Genomic DNA, 22,664 nt, shown 5'->3' on the forward strand with positions numbered 1-22,664 from the left:
CTACTTGTTCTAGTGACACAAGAAGTGCTTGTAAGAGTAAGAATAACTATACAGGACCCAGCCTACTCGTCCCAGTGACACTGCAAGCATGTATGTATAAAGGGCAAGAGACGACTTGTGTAAAACACATTATTGTGGGGGAAATAAGGAAGCAAGGGAAAACAGAAAGTCAACATCAAGTGGAGAGACATTTGGATTCCTTTAAAGAGTTGAAAAAGGGAACTGTATAGCGACATTTCAAGAGGAAGTAGCCCAAAGTGGTGAACATGCAAATATTGTAAGGAGAACAGGGTCATCTCTAAAAGGAACAGGGGCGCCTGGAGGGTGGAGGAGTCCCAGAGAAGAACTAAAGGAATTAATCCAAGAGATAGCCAAGTACTATTTGAAAATCATGTTAGGGCCGAAAAAGCCTATACAGGAGAAGAGAGTCATTCTCCTGGACTTTTGTAGTTTCTTTCTTTAGTGGTAGGGCCAGAATAGATCAGTTTTGAGACAGAGGACAGGCTGTTTACTTTTTGGACTTCACTACTGATGCCGAACACACCAGTTAGTTTTGTTAGATAGGGAAACCCACAGAACAGGGATAGATTGACCACTTTCGTGTAATTTCAATACACCACTTGGTGCATCTGACAAAAACTAGCCTGTCTGCTTCTTCTGACCTACCACAAAGCCCCAATGTTTAAGTTTGGGTTCATTTCTATTGTGGCTATGATGGGCATCACAAGTCACATGGTTATTGACATTTCACATTGGTCAGTTTGGGTCATTAGTGTGCAGGGCACATCCATTTGTGAACATGTGGGAGCGAGGAGGTCTGCTGGTATCCAGTTTTCACTGGTTGTATGTTTTTACTGGGTTGTATTAATGTCAAGTTTTGGGGCATTTGGACTTGAGGATCCTGGGAGGTCCGTTGTCATCCAGTTGTTTTACTGGAATAAGGTTGGGTGTATTTATGTCAAGGTTTTGGGCATTTGGACTTCAGGGTGCAGGGAGGTCCACAGTCATCCAATTTTCTTCTGGAATAAGGTCTGTGGCATTTGGACTCCTGGTTGCGGGGTAGTATCTTCATTGTCATTTTGATTTGTTTGCTGTAGTTTGTTGTTGTCATGTTTTGTCAGTCATGTATTGAATGTGTAGGTTGGGTGATGGCTGCGGAGCTTGTCTTTGTTTTCTGAGCGCCGGGTGGCACAAACGTTGCTTATTTTTGGTAGTATTACGTTTTTTAACTGTTTGTTACAGTTGTTTGTTCTTTAGTTGGTTAACAGTTGGTTACAGTCATGTAGGATCTTAAGGCGGTTAACCATTGTTTACAGTTATGGAGGAACTTTAGGGGTCCACTCTTGGTTACAGTTATGTAGGTTCTTTAGTGGTCCACTCTTGGTTACAGATATGGAGGTTTGTTAGGCTGTTAACTGTCACAGTTATATAGGTTTCTTTGGTCGGTTAACTTTTGGTTACATTTGTGGGAATGGAGGTTACCATGTGTGGCGGTTATGTTTTTGGTATCAGCCGTTTTGGGTTTGATTTAGCACCATGATTAGTTTGCAGTGGTTGTGTTTTTAGTGCTATATTCTGATAAATAGGGCCTTTACAGGTGTTTTGTCAGGATTGGTAACACTTTATGTTTGCTATCAGTGTATGGGCCACAATTCATCTGTTAGGCAATAATCATGCGGGTCGTGATGTGGCAGCCAGTTGCTGTTAGTTTAACATTGAGATCGTCAGGCTATTTGCATGTGTGCAGCATCGGTTGTGTTGTTTCCATGCGGCTTGCTCCTGCTCACGGTTTTGGGTGTGGTTATTGTGGGACCACACTGTTTTCCAGTTTGGTGTGTGTGTTATGGTGTGTTTTGCATTTTAAGTGTTCCTGGCGGTGCTAGTTGGATTGTCACATTGTTGAGTTAGGCATGCAGGGGCAGATGGTAATACTGATTTGTTGGTGTACAAAGGTAGAAATTTACTAATGTGCTTGCCGGGCATAGAATGTGTGCGTGGAATGTTGCAATGGAATGCTGGTTGGTGATTGAGGGAGTGTCCTCTTAGTGCCAGTTGGATAGGAGCTGGCTGGTGTGTGGATAGGCCAGTGGTTGTGTGTGGGCTACACCTAGACGTACAAGTGCACTACCAAACTGGAATAAAGACACCCCTGTAACTTACCTGTGGAGTCCAGCTTGTGTCTTCTTGACCAGAGAACCAGGTCACTTCACAGAGCTTTACTCCCACATCTGTTCCCAAAGCAAGTTCTCACACACAAGCAGCCGTGCTTCAGAAGGCTTGGTAGGCGGGACTGAATGCAGAAACCAAAGCCTCACATCCTGTTCAGAAGCTGTCCAAATTGGTATATATGTCTTGCAATTTATAGATATTTTTCGTTAGGGCGAGTAGTGTGACAAATGAAAAGAGCAGAGTCCATTTTCCATTACTCGCTCAAAAAGGTTTCTTGCTGAATCGATATCTCAAATCGCGAGGCTTTGGTTCCATGAATTGATATACTGTTTTGTGCGGCTTGGCCTGGGGCCACGCCCATGAGCCATGCCCTCTCCTCCGCCCAGCCCCAGCCCCCGCCAAGGTGGAGAGAGTTCCCAAAGTAATTTTCTTCTGCATTTCCATCAGTGCCTAAAGGCAGTCCAGGAGGAAATCGGGGAGGCCTTACGAGGTAGGGTAGGGTGTAGTCTAGTCTTGATAGTACTTTTGCGATTATTGTGTGCAAGAGAATGGTAGTCTTAACACAGAGTGCAAGGATTTGCCAGAGCATGCACTATGTTCTCTTTTCACCCTTGGGATTATTTGAATGTGCTGCATGCATTTTAAACAGAACTTGGCAAACATTTCTCACCAGAACTGCCATTTTTTACAGCACTGTTGCTCCTTCTTAGTTGGAGCCTTTAAGGCGGTATTGGGCACCTTTTCAGCATGGCAGCTTTTCTTGCAATGAGATCTACTCAGCAGGGCTGTAATACTATTAATGAGGCAAGTGGGCATTTCTCAGTAGGTTTACTATACCTTTGGTGGGACCCCAAAGCACTCCTACACACAACCGTGAACTCTCTGGCATGTGTCTTGCCCTGGCAAGCTGCCACGCCTGAGCCGGAATTCAGATGGGGTAATGCGTCCAAATATTTCCTGGCAGAAGCCTCCTGAAAGAGACAGGAATGTAGACATATCTTCCTAAAAAATGCGTTTAGAAAGGTCACTTACCCATAATGAAACGACAAAACTCCATAGAAAGAGGCGAGAAGGGGAAATGTGCCCCTCGTTCCTGCGAGACTCATTGAGGAAAGGTAGCATTTCAAAGGTCCGTACATTTATTTATTTATTTATTTATTTCTTGTAAGGCGCTACATGCCGGTAGGCCTCAGAGCGCTGCACGAAAGAGGGACGAGGGTACGACAGTGAATTTAAATGAAGGTACTATTCACAAAGATTAAAAAGAAAAGTCTTCACATGTTTCTTGAAGAGAGATAGAAAGAAAACAACCATGCATTAAATCTAATGTAAAAGGTCCTTCTTCAAACAACCAAATTCAGAAAAGACATGTGTGGAATACAATGTTGATCATACCCAAAAGATACAATTCTTGAGGGATTATTGAGGGACGCGTTTAGAAAAGATATTGACACCTAGAACCTCAGAGAGTTCTCCCGTGTGGGATTTCAGAGTTCACGGGACAAAACTCAAATGTCTGAACCAAAATCAAATGCTTCCAAGGCCCATCTGGGCTACTCTGATAAAGTTAGTCTGCTCACTCGGGCTGGGCAAGAGTAACTCTGATTCTCACACACTGTTATGTTATTTGGCATTTATATAGCACTCTATATATCATTGGTATGACCTCAAAGCGCTTGTGGGTTGAACGCCCTCGGGGATGGGACTCCAGGTAAGTCGAGAGAGTAGTGTAATATAGGGTGCATGGGTGCACTCAGTATGTGAGCAGCTGATGCGATTGCCTGATGGTAGCTGCATCCTAACATTAGGTGGTGTAATATTGAGAGATCAGTTGAATGTGTGCAGTCTGGTGGTCGGACTCCGAGATTGCATTCTGGTGGCATTAGGCCTGTGTAGGACACTTATGTGAGCAGCTAGGCAGATTTTTTTGTGGGATATAGCTGCGTTCTAGCAGGGTGTTGAGATGTTCATGGAGTTTTGTTCGTCAGTGAGCAGCTAGGCCGAATTGATCGAGGGGTGTAGCTGCGCTCTATTGTGTGTTGGTGTAGAGAGAGGGGGCATAGCGATAGGAGAGGTGAGTTTCTGGAGTGGATGTTTAATTCTTACAAGCCCATTGTTCTGGGTTACATTCCCGCGTTCGCGATAGCGGCACTCAGAGGGAGATGGCACAGGAGGCAGCTAGGCATGAGTAGTAGACTCACATTGACAATGAAGTCTTGATCCATGGTGTTGTAGGGTTTCAGCGGCCTTAGATGGTCATTATTCAGGTTTTACGGAAAGAGACAGGTTTGTAGAGCTCTGCGGAAGGCCATGTAGTCTTGGGTGTGTCGAATGTGTGGTTGGAGTGAGTTCCACAGAGTAGGAGCCATGGTTGAGAAGGTGGATCCACCAATCCTAGCTGAATTGGAGGTTGGAATTGCAAGTAAGAGGGCAGTACTTGATCTTAGGGTGCTAGTTCTGTAGACACACCACTGGCAACTTTTGTCATCTAACTTCACACCTTCATTTCAATGAATGCATATACAAATATACAATTCTGGGTTTCAGACCCAAAGTGTGAAATGACATCATTATGAGTGTGCCGGGGCGGTGAGAACGTTCCGGTATTACCACAAAGTGGCACGATACCGCACTGGCACACTCCAAATTTGCTGGTAGGGTGGTGGATTTACCTCCAGCTCTGAGCTGAAGGCATATCCACCACGCTACCGGTAAAAAAAACTACTGGTATTACCAGCCTGGTAAAACTAGAAAATCCCCCCCATGGATTCCTATTGGACTCCATGGAAAGGGGATTTACCAGCGTTTCTGCCACTTGGAATCTGCCGGTAATTCCGGCAGACAAAGTGCCGGAAACGGTATTACAGTTTGCCGGTATCCCGCCATTGAGTGAAACTCACAATCGCTAAGTGAGACTGGCCAGGAGTGCAGCGAACTACGTAATGAGAGACTGTACTCCAAGATGTGAGACGGATACAGAGTGAGCGGAATTGTTGTCTAAGATGTGAGACACTAAACTGGTGAGATAGTGTTTCAATAAGTGGTTCCACCTCAAAGAGGAAGACTGTATTGCTATGGGCGGGACACACATCCAGCGAGTGCGACTGTACTTTGAGGTGTGAGGCTATGTTCCATGAGGGGAGTCTCATATGACCTGAGATTGTCGGTGTTCTAAGTTGTGAGGCTCAAACTCAAAGGGACTTTCTGTGCTGTCCTCCCGAATGCGGGTCTGACTCCAATAATGCTTGAGACTGGTCTGCAGATCTGGAGACCGGCTCAGGAGCAGGCCATCGCCTGCAGACTTGAGGGGATTTACTACATATGTAAGGGTGAGTGAGAAGGAGAGGGTAAAGAATGAAGGAGGAAAAGGGAACCAAGAGTCAAGGACGCCTGACACAGGAGGCACTTTTACAGGACACATGTAACTCTTTCACTGTCTGGCTGCTTGGATTGCCAGTGCTTATTTGCTCTCACTGACTGTATCCACAAAGTATCCACTGGAGCCCCAAAAAGGTAGGACAGGATGCCTGCCAGTAGAACATGCACAGAGGCTTAGCCACCACACACTGCTATCCCCTACAGCTGAGCCCACATGCTCCCGGGGAAACAAGGATGTGCCGACCCAGTCTACTGGATTGCAAGCCGCATTCTGGGGCATATCCCAGTCTACTGGATTGCAAGCCACAGTCACAGGCATATCCCGGTCTACTGTATTGCAAGCCACAGTCAGGAGCACATCCCAGTCTACTAGATTTAAAGCTGCCGTCTGGGGCATATCCCAGTCTTCTGTATTGCAAGCCACAGTCAGGGGCACATCCCAGTCTGCGGTATTGCAAGCCACAATCAGGTGCATATCCCAGTCTTCTGTATTGCAAGCCACAGTCAGGGGCATATCGCAGTTTTCTGCATTGCAGGCTGCAGTCTGGGGCATATCCCAGTCTACTGGATGCAAGCCACAGTCAGGGGCATATCACAGTCTACTGGATTGCAAGTCACAGTCAGGGGCATATCCAAGTCTACTGGATTGCAAGCCGCATTCTGGGGCATATCCCAGTCTACTGGATTGCAAGCCACAGTCACAGGCATATCCCGGTCTACTGTATTGCAAGCCACAGTCAGGAGCACATCCCAGTCTACTAGATTTAAAGCTGCCGTCTGGGTCATATCCCGGTCTACTAGATTTCAAGCCGCAGTCTGGGGCATATCCCAGTCTAATGGATTGCAAGTCACAGTCAGGGGCATATCCAAGTCTACTGGATTGCAAGCCGCATTCTGGGGCATATCCCAATCTACTGGATGCAAGCCACAGTCAGGGGCATATCACAGTCTACTGGATTGCAAGTCACAGTCAGGGGCATATCCAAGTCTACTGGATTGCAAGCCGCATTCTGGGGCATATCCCAGTCTACTGGTTTGCAAGCCACAGTCACAGGCATATCCCGGTCTACTGTATTGCAAGCCACAGTTAGGAGCACATCCCAGTCTACTAGATTTAAAGCTGCCGTCTGGGGCATATCCCAGTCTTCTGTATTGCAAGCCACAGTCAGGGGCACATCCCAGTCTACGGTATTGCAAGCCACAATCACGTGCATATCCCAGTCTTCTGTATTGCAAGCCGCAGTCAGGGGCATATCACAGTCTACTGGATTGCAGGCTGCAGTCTGGGGCATATCCCAGTCTTCTGTATTGCAAGCCACAATCAGGTGCATATCCCAGTCTCCTGCATTGCAGGCTGCAGTCTGGGGCATATCCCAGTCTACTGGATGCAAGCCACAGTCAGGGGCATATCACAGTCTACTGTATTGCAAGTCACAGTCAGGGGCATATCCAAGTCTACTGGATTGCAAGCCGCATTCTGGGGCATATCCCAGTCTACTGTATTGCAAGCCACAGTCACAGGCATATCCCGGTCTACTGTATTGCAAGCCACAGTCACAGGCATATCCCGGTCTACTGTATTGCAAGCCACAGTCAGGAGCATATCCCAGTCTACTGGATTGTAAGCCACAGTCAGGAGCATATCCCAGTCTACTGGATGCAAGCCACAGTCAGGGGCATATCCCAGTCTTCTGCATTGCAGGCTGCAGTCTGGGGCATATCCCAGTCTTCTGCATTGCAGGCTGCAGTCTGGGGCATATCCCAGTCTACTGGATTGCAAGTCACAGTCAGGGGCATATCCCAGTCTACTGGATTGCAAGCCGCCGTCTGGGGCATATCCCGGTCTAATGAATTGCAAGCCGCAGACTGGGGCACATCTGAGCCACACCCATTTTGAGAGTTATTATGATAGGATTTCCCAACTAGCAATGTGGATTGTCCAGTCGCATAGTAGTCTACATGCAAAGAACATTGTGAGTAAAAATATTTTGAACGCTAGTTCTGTAGCCAAACCACTGCCGACTTTGTCATCTAGCTTCACTTCTTCATTTCATTGAATGCACATACAAATATGCAAAACCAGAGCTACTGTATTGCCCGATGGCAGATATACGTTTTTCTACGGGGCCTGTTTTTAAAATTTTGAATCTCATGCCATTTTTCTCCCTCACATAATAGGATACCTCCCTTCTGCCACTATACATGCACAACTAAAAGTAGCAGATTGGTCTGGCAACGTGGGCCTGCAGTCCAGGACTGATTGTGTATCAAACCTTCAGAGTGGACAGCCTGACTGATCGACTGAGATGCATCTACATTCCAATAAAGCTTTGCCAAGTGGCCCTATAGCGTTTCTGAAACCTCCACCCACTCTGCTGCAGTTTGCCTTCGGGGGACATGTAGGTTAGCTCTTCCCATACGTGTGGACCACCACATCATCAGTGGTAAAGTGCTTCGGGTTAAAGAGCAAAAAGCGACCACTAGTCTGCTACTTCCCCACCAATACCTACTTGTTCTCCGTGGTGTTGTGAAGAAGAGACATATGGGCCTCATTACGAGTCCGGCGGTAACCGAGGTGTTAAAACCGCCTGGTTACCGTCGGACTCGTATTACCATTCCGCCTCCGTGATTCCCGGAATTACAAGGGCATTACAACCCCAGTTTCCCGGGAATCACGGAGGCGGAATGGTGTTAATCCCCATTCCTATTGAGTCCTATGGGACTGAAGGGGAATGGGGATCATGGAAACACCGGCAGCATCTCGTAATGCTGCCGGTGTTTCCTCGTCACCTGCAGGCGGGCGGTGTTAAAAACACCCGCCAGGTCAGACCTGGCGGGAACATCACCTCCTGCCTGCAGGAGTCGGGATCAGGCGGTTCGGAAACAACAGTGGCGGCGGGTTTACCGCCACCGTTATTTCGGGACCGCTTGATTTGTAATGATGCCCATAGTTTCCCTCAGAGCATCTGCCTCCCTTCCTTGTTTCTTTTCTTTTGGTACCAAGACGGTATACTTACTCCAATATAGATCCAGAAGATACCAGAATGCAAAGAAAAAAGAACTTCTAGTCTGTATGGACTGCTCACATCCTTTTCTCTGATTTGTGTGTTGCTCTAGAGGACATGGAGCACAATAATTCCAGAGCACCTAGAAAGCTAAACTAATCCAACTATGAGCTATGTCCGTGAGAGCGAATATGGGCACCTGCAGGTTTGCTTTTTATAGACCATGCAAGAAGAGGAGGCTGTGTTGGATGTCTTAATAAAGAACCTGAGATCTTTGTGTAGCCTGCTGTAGTTTGGTTGCATTCTCAACAAATGCAGTTTTCTTTTTTCCTCATTATTTAAAACAAGCACGTAGTATGTATAGTATTATGCAAATAAATTGGCCGTTTTGCAAAAAAGTAATATTTGTTTACTCGTCAAAAAAGCTGACCACTTTGTATATTTACAAACCTAGTTGCTTGATCTTTTATTTCACAAATTAACCAATCAGCTGCAGTGAGCTTTGGTGTGAAGTAGCTTCATAATGCATGTGTCCCATCCCACAAGACAACATTAGCCCTTTGCTTGAAGATTCAGTATTTTGCATGTGAAAGGGTCGCTGAAGATGAACTTGCCCCCATATCCCAGTTTATTTATTCATTTGCTTGTTTATAAGGCGCCGGAGCCAGCAGGCTTCAGGGCACACGGCAGCATCTATTCAGAATTCAGGGTCAAAGATCAATTATTCAAAAAGTACTGTTTTCAGTTTCCTGAAAGTCAACATGTTTCAGTTCCTTGCGCTTGGAAGGACCTTCCGAGACCCTTCACTCACTTACCTGCTGCCTGACAAAAGGGCTGTCAATCACAGCTCCAAGGTAAAGCACACACTGACACCATGATGAGAGCGTTGCAGGAATCCCGGTCATGACTGCACTAGTCTCAACTCACATCCCCGGTACTCTCTTGATCTACAACTGGATAAACATTGGGTGGAACACGCCACACACTGCCCTTGAAACCACGCCCCTGAAAATGCAGCAGTATTCAGTATTGAACTGCACTACTATTGCTGTCATGCCACTTTTTGCAATGTTATCTAATGTCTCCTTCCATGCTGCCCTTGAGTATCAAAGGCTGAGATGTCACTCCTTGTGATGTCATTGTCTGTGTTGGATATCTGGGGATGCCCAGGAATGCGCAAATTAGGGGGACAGCAGGGTCGGACTGGGACAAGAAAGAGGCCCGCACACCCAAAGAAAAGTGGCCCACCCCATACCTCTAAAAAAGTGGCCCTCAAACCATCATCCGTGAATCGCGTCAATTCACGAATTTACAGAAAATGCTACTCATGGAGGGTTCATGGGTCTGTTGCATGTTATGTTTTGTATAAACGCTTGAGAAAGTGATAACATTCCTTTTGTTCGTTTTAAAAAAGACATCATCACATAGCTGGGTACTTATTTTGCAGAACCAGACTCAAGGCATGTCTACTCGTTGCCACCAGTAATGAAAATAGAGTTGCATTTAAAGGAATGGTTCGGTCAGAAATATGATTGTCCCTATGGTTCAGCCATGTGGTTTTAACCATAATTCAATCGATCGTACAAATATTTCCTATGCACCTTACCCGAGTTTTCGTCTGTTGAACACAAGCAAAATCAGGCAGGCGAGCGCGGCCATCTTGTGATAATCTTATCACTTGCTGCATCGCCCTGGGTGACCTGCGTTTGCGGCACTAAATCATGTTCCCCGCCCCTGAGCCTGACATCACCAAATCATTTACATTCCTGCCTCTCTCCGTGACGTTGCTGGGCAGCGTGGTCAAACGCGCCCAGTCATCACCTACGTGACTAGACGCGGAACCCGGAAAACAACACACATCATCTCACAGCGCGGCGCGTCACAATTAGGAATATGAAATTGTACTTTAAGAGGAGACAACAAAACTGTACAATTTGTAAAGTACATTTATTTCACATTAAATGTTTTGATAACAATCGGCGTGTGACCTAATCAATTAAAATAGAACTTTCTTTCTTTGCTCTCGTCCAATAAATCCGCAAATGTTTATCGTGAGTCACGCGCTGTTGCTTTTGGGTACACAGGGTGTTCGTTTTGGGTAATCAAAGCACTTCGGTCACACTGTGAATTGCAAGGCTGGTGCTTCAATTTGGCACTAGAGCACCGTAAAGGTTGTTATGTTGCTCCTAGCCGCCGGTACCGCGTACGGACAGATTGGACCTTGTCTGTCATCCCAAAATACGGTCAAGTAGATCCAACGATTGACATGTAGTTGCAGCTGGCGGTTGAAGAAGCCATCGGTCGGGGTCTGGAATAGATGACAATCGCACATCGGCATGATGTACCTGTTTGCAAAAGATAAAAATCGAAAAGTGTCTCAGTAGCCGATCATTATTACAATTATTGATTTCCTTTATTAGTGCAGTGGTGACACAATGTGAACCGAGAGAATACAAGGTGTAATATCAAAGTACTCTGCTATTTGCTTCCGCGGATAGTGCGAATGAGAATGTTGAGCACTAACTGTAATGCGTAAACTGGGGCAAGAATTTGAGGTGCAAAAACAATGTAATGATTTATTAGCGTAGAGCCAGGGAGAAACGAGTGGTGGTCTACATAAGTCTCGAGGCTGGCCTGCCCCTGTTGACAGAGGCGTGGCCAGGATTGTCTAACAAGTGGGGCAAGAAAGCTAATGTAGTTGGGCCCACCACAGTGACATTAACATCTGTAAATTCCTACACAGTGCTGCTGAGTGAATGTCTAGAAATTTTGTGTGGGCCTTGCCCCTCAGGTCCTACACTGTCTACGCCTCTGCCTGTTGCCCGGTAGATAGAAGTACTAGCACTTCATTGCAATATGCCAAACAGAACGAACAGGTACAATGTCACCCATCAGTAACGGTCAGCTATTCGTATTTCGATTAGTTCTGGTATGAAATTGTCTAAAGAGAAACTTACATTATATTCGCAATTTCGATTCTCTAGGCGTAATGCAGACCATGATGCAGAATCCTCCGTTCGTGTCAACGTTTTCTCAAAAACTGAACTTATATGTAACTAGGTGCAGTTTCGGAATGGGCAACCTTATCATATCATACGTTATTACACCCCCCTCAATTCAATCCCTTTCAGAATGGTCCTTGCCTCTCAAGGTCAAAAAACAAAAGAACCTTATACTGTGCGAGGGACGCGTGGGGCCTCGCAGCTCCCAAGCCGAAATTCAAAACTGGTGACCTTCCCTCAAAATGAACGTACATTCTTGCTTTGCAACATCCCGTGTTAACGCATCCATGAGAAAATGAATTTTGAAACAGAGGCTCAGGAAATAGGGGTCCGCTCGTTGTTCATGGCGCTGCTCAGCTGTAGGTGAAATTTGCCAATAGGGCCACCTCTGCTTATCTCATGGCCTCCTACCCTATGGCATGTTTTCACAGTCAGTACTTCTTGCGTGCCTAGAATGTTTTGTGGCCTAGGTCTAATCCCTTTTGTGGGTCCAGCAGTTATTCAGCTTTTTGCTGAACTTTATTGCAAGTCAACTGCCAAAACCCAAATATTCTTACACACTGTTACCCATTGTTCATTAACACGAAAAATAAAGGTCCCATAGTATCTCAACTAAACTGTGAAATGTGAAAGCAAATTGTAATAATTGTAATATATTTTTAAGAAAAGGACTGAGAGAATAGATTTCAAAAGACAAAATGCATACTTTATTTATACAGATTATAGAAACATTTTTTACAAAAATAAAAACAGACGGTCATCATTTCAACCGGGATTTGAACGATTTTACAAGCTCTGCTTTGGGTGGACATGGGACGCTGGCAATGTTTTGTGGCAATGTATGTGTGCTCTGAACAGATTTGTGCGCGATTCTATGACTATGCATCTCGACGACATTAACAATGAGATCTTTCACAAAATCGAATTCCATTTCATCATATACTGGCTTGACCACCCATTTTTTGCTTCTTTTTGTAAAGGCCATATTGTAGCGAAGCATCCCTAAGTTTCCAACTGTCCTAGATTGTTCACGGCCCACATTCTCGTTATGCGCTAATACCGCTAGTAAAGTCCTACATTTCATCCCCTGGATGCCAAAATGCAATCTCTTTGGCCTGTGCTTTAGGCACATATTGTGCAACACCTCCAAATCTCCTGTGTGACCAAATTCTGTGACTCCCTTCAGATCTCTTGATAGAGTTTTATCAAATACAATCTTCTCAAGGGCTTTGTGTGGAGCTGAAGATGGTATCAACCACTTCTTCTTCCGTGCCTGCTCTGGGGACAAAGGGCCATGCTCACATTGGTCGAAATGTTGGTTTTCTGTCCAGTGGTGAACGTTGGAACAGTGGTGTATCAGTGAGCGCCATTTTTCCAGTAGAATTTCCACAGACCCATCACATGTTTTGGAACTCCACCAAAGATGGTTGCTGAAAGACTGGCACCATTGCGAAATACTTTCAAAACCTTTTTTTTTCCCTGCAGCCGAGATTTGTTTATTAATTGATTTGGCAACATGCTATACATCAAACTGATGTTTAATATTTGGATACTGCTCTCTCATTGTCTTGGCTATTGAAACGTATATGTCCGTGGCTATGAGTTCGATTTGCATTCCGCTCGATTGTAGATGTTCCAGTGATTTTATAAAACCAAGTTTCTCCATGGCCACGAGGATTTACATTGGGACACCTGCACGACCACCGAACTCACAATTTTCTTACTTTCCATGTCCTGAAGATGGTAGGTGCAGTACTTAGCAGAAAATCCGGGGCTGTCACACTGTCCATCGCCGGCTAGCCTGAACCGTTTGTCGGGGAATGTACTTTCAATAGCCAATTGTTCAATTTTCCAAGTATCACTGATGGCAGGGAATAGATAATCACGTTGGTATTTGTAGTATTGCGTTTTGGAAATGAAATGGAGTCCCACAAACTGAAAGAATCTGGATAACTTTGTGAAAATATAGCCACTGAAAAATAAAGCTGATGCACACAGTAGATTGCCAGCTGGCAGTTTCCCCAGCATCGGTTGAGCGGACCATGAAAATGCTTTGTGACTTTTCACAGGTGGCATGTATTTTCAGGTTACTGCCTTGTGTTAGAAGAGTCACGCTCACCAATGGCTTTCCACATACTTCCCCTCCCACTGAATGCACACATTTCATCATCTTTATAATCTCCATCAAGCTGCTGTCGAATACTATGTATTTGGCCTCTTTTATAATACTGTCATCAGGCAACATTGTTGTTTCGGACTGACCCGTGGTGGACATATCAGCAAAACAGGACATACTATAGTCGATATCTTTGTCTGTTTCGATGGTCAATAGTGTTGATGCTTCAGTTTCTGTCATTTCAACATCTGTTACTTGACGATGGATAGGAGAAAACATCAATGTGGACTGTTTTTTGGAGGGCATTCTTTTGGCGGGTGTTGATTGTGTCAATTGCTCATCGAGTAATGTAAAACTATCTTCTATAAATTCAATTGCACCTTCCTCTGGCGGAGCGGGCGCATTGTAGCAATGGTCCAAGAACACTTTGCTGGAATCGCTGGTCTTATTAAATTCCTTTTCTGGCCATTGGGCATAGGCATCTCCAGTGTGAACACGACGCGCCTCAATGAATAGTTCCTCCATGGTGAAAACAGTTTGGCAAGCAGCATCTGTCATTTGTATCGCTGTCTGTGTCTGCATAGTCCGTACTCGATTGGGCAACTACAGGACAGATAGGAGAAGGGATGTTCAGTGTAAATCCAACATACAGTGTTGTACAAATGACACTAAAAAAAGCATATAATGAAGGCCTTGGCACAAAACATTTGCCAACACTAGAAAGTGTTTATAACTAACCTTATTTGTATTTCTTTTCTTTGAAACATTCTTTACTCTAACATCAGCAAACTGGCGGACAGACTCTGATACACGTTCCTCCGGTTCAATATACAGATCTTGTATACATCCCTACAAAAAATAGTATCCATTTAAAATAAGTAATTGTCATTACACATCTAATTAGACCAACTTTCTTTTATTCGATGGTACTGTCAGTGCGCATACCTCTGGCTCCGGAGCAACTGTATGGTCTGGTTCCGGAACACCCACAATGGATAATGTAATTGTAGTGGACGCTGCAGCATCTCCCTGAAACACAGTACTTTCATTAGTGATGTCGAAAAGATTGGAAACGGGACAAAGACGACAAAGGTACATATCAACAGTAAAGTGGCAAAGAAACATTGTGCGATTCAATGATACGTTGCGAAAATATGATTGGATTATCTCATCCTATTGAGCTATGAAGACCCATACCTCTGACACTGGATCTACTACGAGGGGTGTTTGTATTGTAGTGGACGCCTCAGCATCTCCCTGAAATGCAATGCTTTCATTAGTGATGTCGAAAAGATTGGAAACGGGGGACACAATTTTGAAAGACCACATAGGTACTTATCAACAGTAAAGTGGTAAAAAAACATTGTGTAATGCAATTATACGTTGCAAAAATATGATCACATTATCTAGAATTCCATACATAAAACCAGTCTGGAACAGAATAGCTAGGTAAGATTACCTGATAGGCGTTCAAAGTGGTTGATGACTCCATGTAAGACATGGATGTTGAATCTTGTTCCTTCATATTCGGTGGATAGTCATGGAGTGGTAAAGAGAAAGTATTATTCGATTTAGAAATTCCAACATTACAAAATGGCATGTAAGGAGACAGAATAAGGAATAATACTTATTGAAACGCATAATATAGCATAGTTATCCATCCCCATAAATCATTTTCTAAGTGGGTTCTACAAAACAAGGACTGATGTTTAGCAAAAAAAGTCATTATTTCAACAGCTATTCAATCACATAAATATTGAAAGTACTATAAGTGGCATTTACACCGAAAATACAGGCGTAAAGCTAAATCCGGAAGCGTGCCTCACCATTGGTGGCATTTTCAAGAGTAAAGTTGGAATAGCGTTTGGGAGCAATTTCCGAGTTGTTCTCGGTTGATTCCTCTTTGTGCACAAGGATGTGTCGTACATATCCGGTGAGAAGTGCAGGCTGCAGATGCGGTATCGATGACCCCTCTTGTCCTCCAAGACTTGGTTGACTCTACTTTCAAGGTCTTCCAGTGGATATCCGCAACGTCTGACCCATTCTCTTATTCGATCAACAGTCTTAGGGAATACATGCTTTGGAATGCCTTCGGATTTGTCATGGGTCTTCGAAGGGCAACCGAAAATAGAACATGCAAGCATTGTTGTAAATTCTGCAAAATAAAAGTCAACATTATTAGAAAATTATTTTGCATAAGCATGTGCGAAAGAATGAATTGGACCATACATTGTTCGATGCACGCTTTCATTTGGGCACCACAGCAAAACCAGTGCAGCGTGTGCGGCTGTATTATAGGATTTCACAAACGATTCATTTATGTGTTGATAATCAGAACATGTTACTCGTCCCTTGAATGTTCTATCATGCACTAAAATGAAACATGCTTATACTATAGGCACGGTCCGCGAAGGATGCAATACGATGCCAATTGACAATGATAAAAATTGATATACCGATAACATAACAAAAGAAACTCAAGTCATTAGCAATGATACAAATTAACATAGGACTACGGAGTTAGATACTTCGGAATAGATATAAATTTACAAATGAAGGAGATATGATTAGGATACATGTCCTTACCTTGACCAACAAACAGTTGGATTCAGCAAGCAGAGTAATTAGTGGCAGGAGAACAGGGAGATGTTCACCGGTAGCACACTGACGAGTTCACTCGAAGCGGTCACACAGTAGCACGTTCACGAGTTGACTTACAGTGCTCAAGGATGTTCTCATGGTAAATATCCAGTAGTTTATAAAGAATAACAAAAAGGGTGTGTTTGTGATTGAATGACGTGTATATGTCGTGGCATTATGTGGATTGCAGTGGCGCGGTCTGCTTCGGGCAAGGCCTGCCTGGAGACACAGGGTCTGAGGAGGCCATGTGAGCAATGGCCCCTGGGCGTGGGATACCTTTTGAAGTGTACATGTTGTTTGGCACCTTGACCGTTTGCGCCCCCGACAGCCCCCCATGGCAGCGCACATCCACTGGTGCGAACTGCCTTTGATAATGGGGGGTGGGATGGATGGGCCTGGAGGCGTGCAGACAAGGCACCGGAACCCTGCTGAATGGAGACACACTTATGTGGATTGCAGGGGCGCGGTCTGCTTCGGGGGAGGTTTGCCTGGAGACATCGGGTCTGAGGAGGCCATGTGAGCAATGGCCCCTGGGCGTGGGATACCTGTTGTTTGGCACCTTGACCGTTTGCGCCCCTGACAGCCCCCTATGGCAGCGCACATCCACTGGTGCGAACTGCCTTTGATAGTTGGGGGTGGGATGGATGGGCCGGGAGGCGTGCAGACAAGGCACCGGAACACTGCTGAATGGAGACACACTTATGTGGATTGCAGGGGCGCGGTCTGCTTCGGGGGAGGCCTGCCTGGAGACACGGGGTCTGAGGAGGCCATGTGAGCAATGGCCCCTGGGCGTGGGATACCTTTTGAAGTGTACATGTTGTTTGGCACCATGACCGTTTGCGCCCCTGACAGCCCCCCATGGCAGCGCACATCCACTGGTGCGAACTGCCTTTGATAGTGGGGGGTGGAATGGATGGGCCGGGAGGCGTGCAGACAAGGCATTGGAACACTGCTGAATGGAAACACACTTGATTCTCTTAAAAACTGAAACAACCATTGATAAAAAATATGTTGTGTTTTATTTGGTTTCTTATTTTGATGGCACAAAAATACTACACATTGTAAAGGTGTCATGACTCTCTGGAGACATTGGTCCCTGTGGCATCGTTGGTCCCGTAGACGGATTTCGGCCATTTTCACTTCCAAGATGGCCGCCACAACGGAAGGTGTGGGTCTAGACGATGCGCAATCAAGCACCAAGGAAGCTCCACCCTCCTACTCGGGATTCAGTTTATCAGTTCCTGTCAGCAACGCGCGGACGTGTTGCTACTCTTCACTGACAACGCTAAGTAAATTCGCTTCTAGAACGCCTTGCTACTAAGCTTTTCTGTATTCAAAACTTATAGTCATTCCTTCTAATTCTGTCCTTCGTTATTTCCTGCATTCCTGCTCGTCCACCCGGCTCCTTTCCTACGACTCAAGCCCTCACTCTCACACACCTGTTCACCGGCTTCGCTCCGGAAACCGGCGAGCAGACTGCTAGAGGTTCTCAAGTCCCGGAGTTCAGTACGAAGGATAGTATTATCAGGGACTCCAAGATCCCGACAGTGAATCTAAATTGACACATTTCCTTCCATCTGCAATATTTAGGGAATCTGAGTTTAGTCTTCAAACCCGCTCACTCGGTGCATACTCCTGCCGTATGTACTCCTATGCCCCTCTATCAGATCTTGCCAGGTAAATATTCCGTCACTATACACGTTCTGTTTTCTCTGTATTCTGTATTGTGTTAACTAACTTCCGCACACAATAGGTGATTACCGGAAGTCATCCCTTCCAGCGTGATAAATCATCTAATCCTTTTTAAGGGAAACTCAATCCATCCTTACCTTGAATTTCCTATCTCTTACTTACCCACACTTTACTTACCATTCTCTTCTGCTTCTTCCGTTAGACAGCTTTCCACCAGCTATTTCCTGAACATTCGCTGCTCAGACGACATCAATCTAGCAGCCGCTGACAGAGGGTTTTATTCCCCAGAGGGTTTCCCTGAGGCCTTTCTTCTCCTCTAATCTTGTCTGGGAGGTGGAGGAAAGGACCTAGGGAGGCTTTCGTATTCATCCCCCTGTTGGAAAGAATTCATGGGTCAGAGAGTGAGAGGCGAGGAAGAAGACTATCGGTGAGTCCTTGGGGTTACCCTTCAGTTATTTAAATCTGTGTTCAGAATATACATATATTACAAAAGGTCTGGTTGCAGCTCGGCGAGGGAAAATCCCCTGTACTGACCACTGTCGCTGGGGAAAGTTTGTCTAATGGCGCCAATGACACAGGCGGGTATTACTCGTCGAACGCGGTGTCCAAGCCTCCCATGTAGCCACCATGTGTACAAACGATAGGCCACCAGCCGGTACCACCCATGAAAGAGAAAGATACAATCTGTTTTTAAATGACCAAGATAAGCGTATTAAACCTTGGTTGTCAATGACAATTCTTGTATGCAATGGCATTTTTGCCAGGACAATTGCTAACTTGACACTGCACAATATTGAACGACTTTTATGCGACTATTACTAGAGAATTGCAAGAATAAACGGATATGGCAATATCTTGAAGTTACGAGAATATAGGGACAACCGTGAAATAGCAGTGGCCTAACTGACATCACAGCCAGACTACACTTACTCGTTACTTGGATTACGAGGGTGAACTGTTGCGCGAAGTTCGTGCATAAGCACCATCAAAATCCTCAACACGGACCGTGTGAGACAGACTGCCGTTAGCTGAGGCGCAGAGAATGTTGACACGAGACGTGCTTTGGCGTTGTGAAATGGGCGGCACGCGTCTAGTGATGTCAGGTTCAGGGGCGGGGGATATGATTTAGTGCCGCAAACGCAGGTCAGCTAGGGCGATGCAGCAAGTGATCAGATTATCACAAAATGGTCACGCCGTGCTGCCTGATTTTGCTTGTGTTCAACAGACGAAAACTCGGGTAAGGTGCATAGGAAATGTTTGTACGATCGATCGAATTATGATTAAAAGCACATGGCCGACCCATAGGGACAATAATATTTTTTGACCAAACCATTCCTTTAATAAACAGTAGTACAGCCACATGATGACACCGGAAAGTACCTTGCCAGTTGCCTTTATGCTCAAATATTACATTACAACACATTCCCTGATTCCCCTGATGCTGCTAACATTCAACATCCTCTATAACTTCCATCTATTAAAATTACCAAATGCAACAACTTTCCCCAAGAGATTACAGCTAGAATCAGTAGACTCACAATTTTAAAGGTGCACAGAAGTGGGAAGCACATGAGCTGCCGTGCGTTTCCTTGTTATCTGCTTCCCATTAGTACATTTTAGAACACAAACTAATTGGTGTGATGAAGCTGCGAGTACTGGAAGCTTTTACTATTTCCAAAGCTGCAAAAATACACATCTGTATTTACACGCATAATGATTACAGATACTTAAACTGGCTTTGTGGATCCACTGTTTTTCCATCTATTACATGTGTGTACCTTAGAACCTCTCTTATTCATCTATGTTCTGACATTAAAGGTGGCACACCTTTGCTGTAGCCCTCAAGCCTGTCACCTACCTCTTGCAGTATCCAGCACAATTCTTACCACCTTGTTTGCCTTTTTACTACTTTGCCGTACAATAGCACTCTACTGTCAAATGAGTAGCTTTCAGTCAGAATTTAGGGTTTCAGCTCCTGCCTGCATATCCCGTGATAATTTGCATCCATTAACCACCTTGCTGCATTCTTTTGACTTTATTATCAGGGAACCTCTGACTGTTTTCCAAAGCTGTAAGGCAAGCGGGGGCAGGGGGTAAGCGGGCAAGACATGTTGAAATGGAACATCCCCGACTCTGATGCAGCTTTGGCCAGCCCTGACATGGGGACATGAGCGAGTGCGGATAGTCGGCCAGGCTGGTAAATCAGAATAACAGCCTGAAACGTGGCAGCTTCACTGTGGTTTAACTCCTCCAGAGGGAGGGCCTATTACAAGAAATAAATGCCACAGAGGTGACTACATCACACTTAGGGCCTGCCAGTTACCGACCCAGCATTACTGTCCTAAATGTATTAGTCCGGAGGGAAAGTGGCAAAAGTCTATCACGTGAGATGAATGCAATGAAAGGGAATGTCGAGTGAAATGAAGGCAAGAAGTACACCCCATCGCCGGGCAGGCTTTGCTCAACGGGAGATTCCAGAGCCCTTTGGGGAGTCCCCCAAATGTACGGACCAAACCTACAAAAGGACATGTCTGGTTGTTAACCATCTCAGATCGCTTATCTACAAAGTGGCTTTGAGACCCCCTCACAGCTCTCCGCTCTCACGTGCTTAATAGAACCAGAAATCACCTTGTGGGTTGCCCAATTAACTTCCAAGCATGTCCTTTTAGAAATCACTGAAGTCCACCAAGACTACAACTCCCAGAATACATTTGTTTGAATGAAAATAAGAAACAGCAATGACTATCTTACCTCCAAAGTGGCTCCAAAAGGGCACATTCCCGATGGGAAAGCTTAAGTGGGGACCCTTGAAGCTGAACTTAATACCAATACAATTCATTGGGAGGGAGCAGGCCGGTCTGAGGGAGCCCCGGCCCTGCCGCTGCCAGTGTTTTATAACAGACTGCCTGCTGGCGCCATGGTGTTGCGGCAGTTGGCTGCCGGCCCGCTGCATTCATCAAAGAAAGGAAAGACTTCGGAGTTACCTTTCTCTGCATCCACGGCGGGCCGCAAAGGATCTCAATGTAAGTTACGTAACTTACGTCCGACCCAGGCGTGGGCTTCAGGAACCGGCCCCCAGGGCCTCACCCCTTCATGATTTTGGCCCGGCCAGGGGCCGAATGGCCGACAGCCCAATCCGACCCTGGGGTCTGGGACGTCTTTTGTGGCACATGGCATCACAAATGCTAGGACGGTTTCAGTTTGCACCGCACTCTAGTACTTCAAAGTGCTTGGAAACAACCAGAATGCTAGCACTGTACAAAATACTAAAGCAAGCAAACACGGCTCGTGCTTGAACCAGTATTAGGTCTTCCACCGATTGCAGTCCGGAGCCACATGCAGCTGCTGTGCCAGTGCATGCATGACCCCAGAACTGTGGTACCCCTCTATGAAAGCTGGCCTTGCATCATGAGAAGCAGGGTCACTTGCAAGATGTCCGCAGCAGACTGTCTTTCTTGATGCTGATATCGACTTCAAATAACATTGCGCTTGATGCTGATATCGACTTCGAAAAACCATCGCTCTGAGGGGGGGAACTAGTCAAGAGTCATTTTCAGAGATTGTTACTTTAAGGGGCATTGTCAACCTTTTAATCCAGGGTAGTCTGTTGTTGTTCTCTTTGAGGAATTGTGTCTCAAGTGCCTGTGATGTGATGCATGGTCTCGTCTGTTCTCTTTCCCAGGTTGCCCCAATCAATATTGGGGCCCAGACTGCAAAGAGGTTTGTGCATGCCATCCGAACGGGAAGTGTGACCCTGCCACCGGCGAATGCACCTGCAGTCACAACCGCTGGGGGCATGTCTGCCAGTTCCAGTGCCAGTGCGGGCCTCATGCGAAGTGCAACCCACTGACCGGAGCTTGTCAATGTGATCCCGGATGGTGGTCAGCAAACTGCAAGAAGCAGTGCCAGTGTAACCCGGGCACCTCCCGCTGCCATCCTGCCAACGGGCAGTGCCTCTGCGTCCATGGATGGTGGGGTCACAAGTGCAGCATGCGGTGTCCCTGCAACCAGTCCCCCTGTGCCCAGAACTCGGGCACGTGCGAATGCCAGGATGGCTGGTGGGGTCAGAAATGTGAGCACCGATGTGTCTGCTTGAATGGGAAGTGCAACGCTATCAATGGACACTGCACGTGTGACGTGGGTTTTCAGGGGGCGGACTGCAGAGACCCCTGCACTGCTGGTTACTATGGACAGGACTGCAGAGCCAGGTGAGAGCCAAGGAAGTACTGACCGTGTGGGCTATCTACCAGGACTACTGTTACATTGAATGTGTGGTTGAAGGTACACGCCTAGTGATTACATGAATGTTGTCTACAGGCTAGTATTTGAGATATGTACTAAATGTGGGTAATGCCAGGAGTTGGGGTGTTGTAATAAAGGGAGGCATTGGTGACTTAGGCGATAGAGGGCCAGGGCTATTACAGGCATTGCAGCCTCATGTGGAACTGGTAACAATATGGACCTTGGAGTGTTGTTGAATGTACATATCCTTGGGGCTAAGCATTAATATGCTACCTTTCGGCAACTTGAAAGCACTTTGGGGTCCTTGAGAGAGGAAGAGTGGCTGCGGCATGCGGGTGCAGATGGATGCATTCAGAGTGATTGACAAGGTGCTGGGATAGCGGAGATGACAGGAATGCCGGTGAATGTGATTGACGTTGG

The 22,664-nt window shown here is 45.9% G+C and overlaps 1 protein-coding gene across 1 annotated transcript in view; it reads left to right on the forward strand.

Annotated features, from left to right (window-relative positions):
- Positions 1-22,664, forward strand: part of SCARF1 (scavenger receptor class F member 1) — a 220,976-nt gene that overhangs the window by 98,871 nt on the left and 99,441 nt on the right. Inside the window, exon 4 of the mRNA XM_069615410.1 lies at positions 21,685-22,210. Coding sequence (XP_069471511.1) covers positions 21,685-22,210 — 526 coding nt within the window. The remainder of the gene's footprint in view (positions 1-21,684; positions 22,211-22,664) is intronic.

The sequence above is a fragment of the Ambystoma mexicanum genome, chromosome 9, assembly GCF_040938575.1.
Source record: "Ambystoma mexicanum isolate Mex_15411 chromosome 9, UKY_AmexF1_1, whole genome shotgun sequence".
NCBI lineage: Eukaryota > Metazoa > Chordata > Amphibia > Caudata > Ambystomatidae > Ambystoma > Ambystoma mexicanum.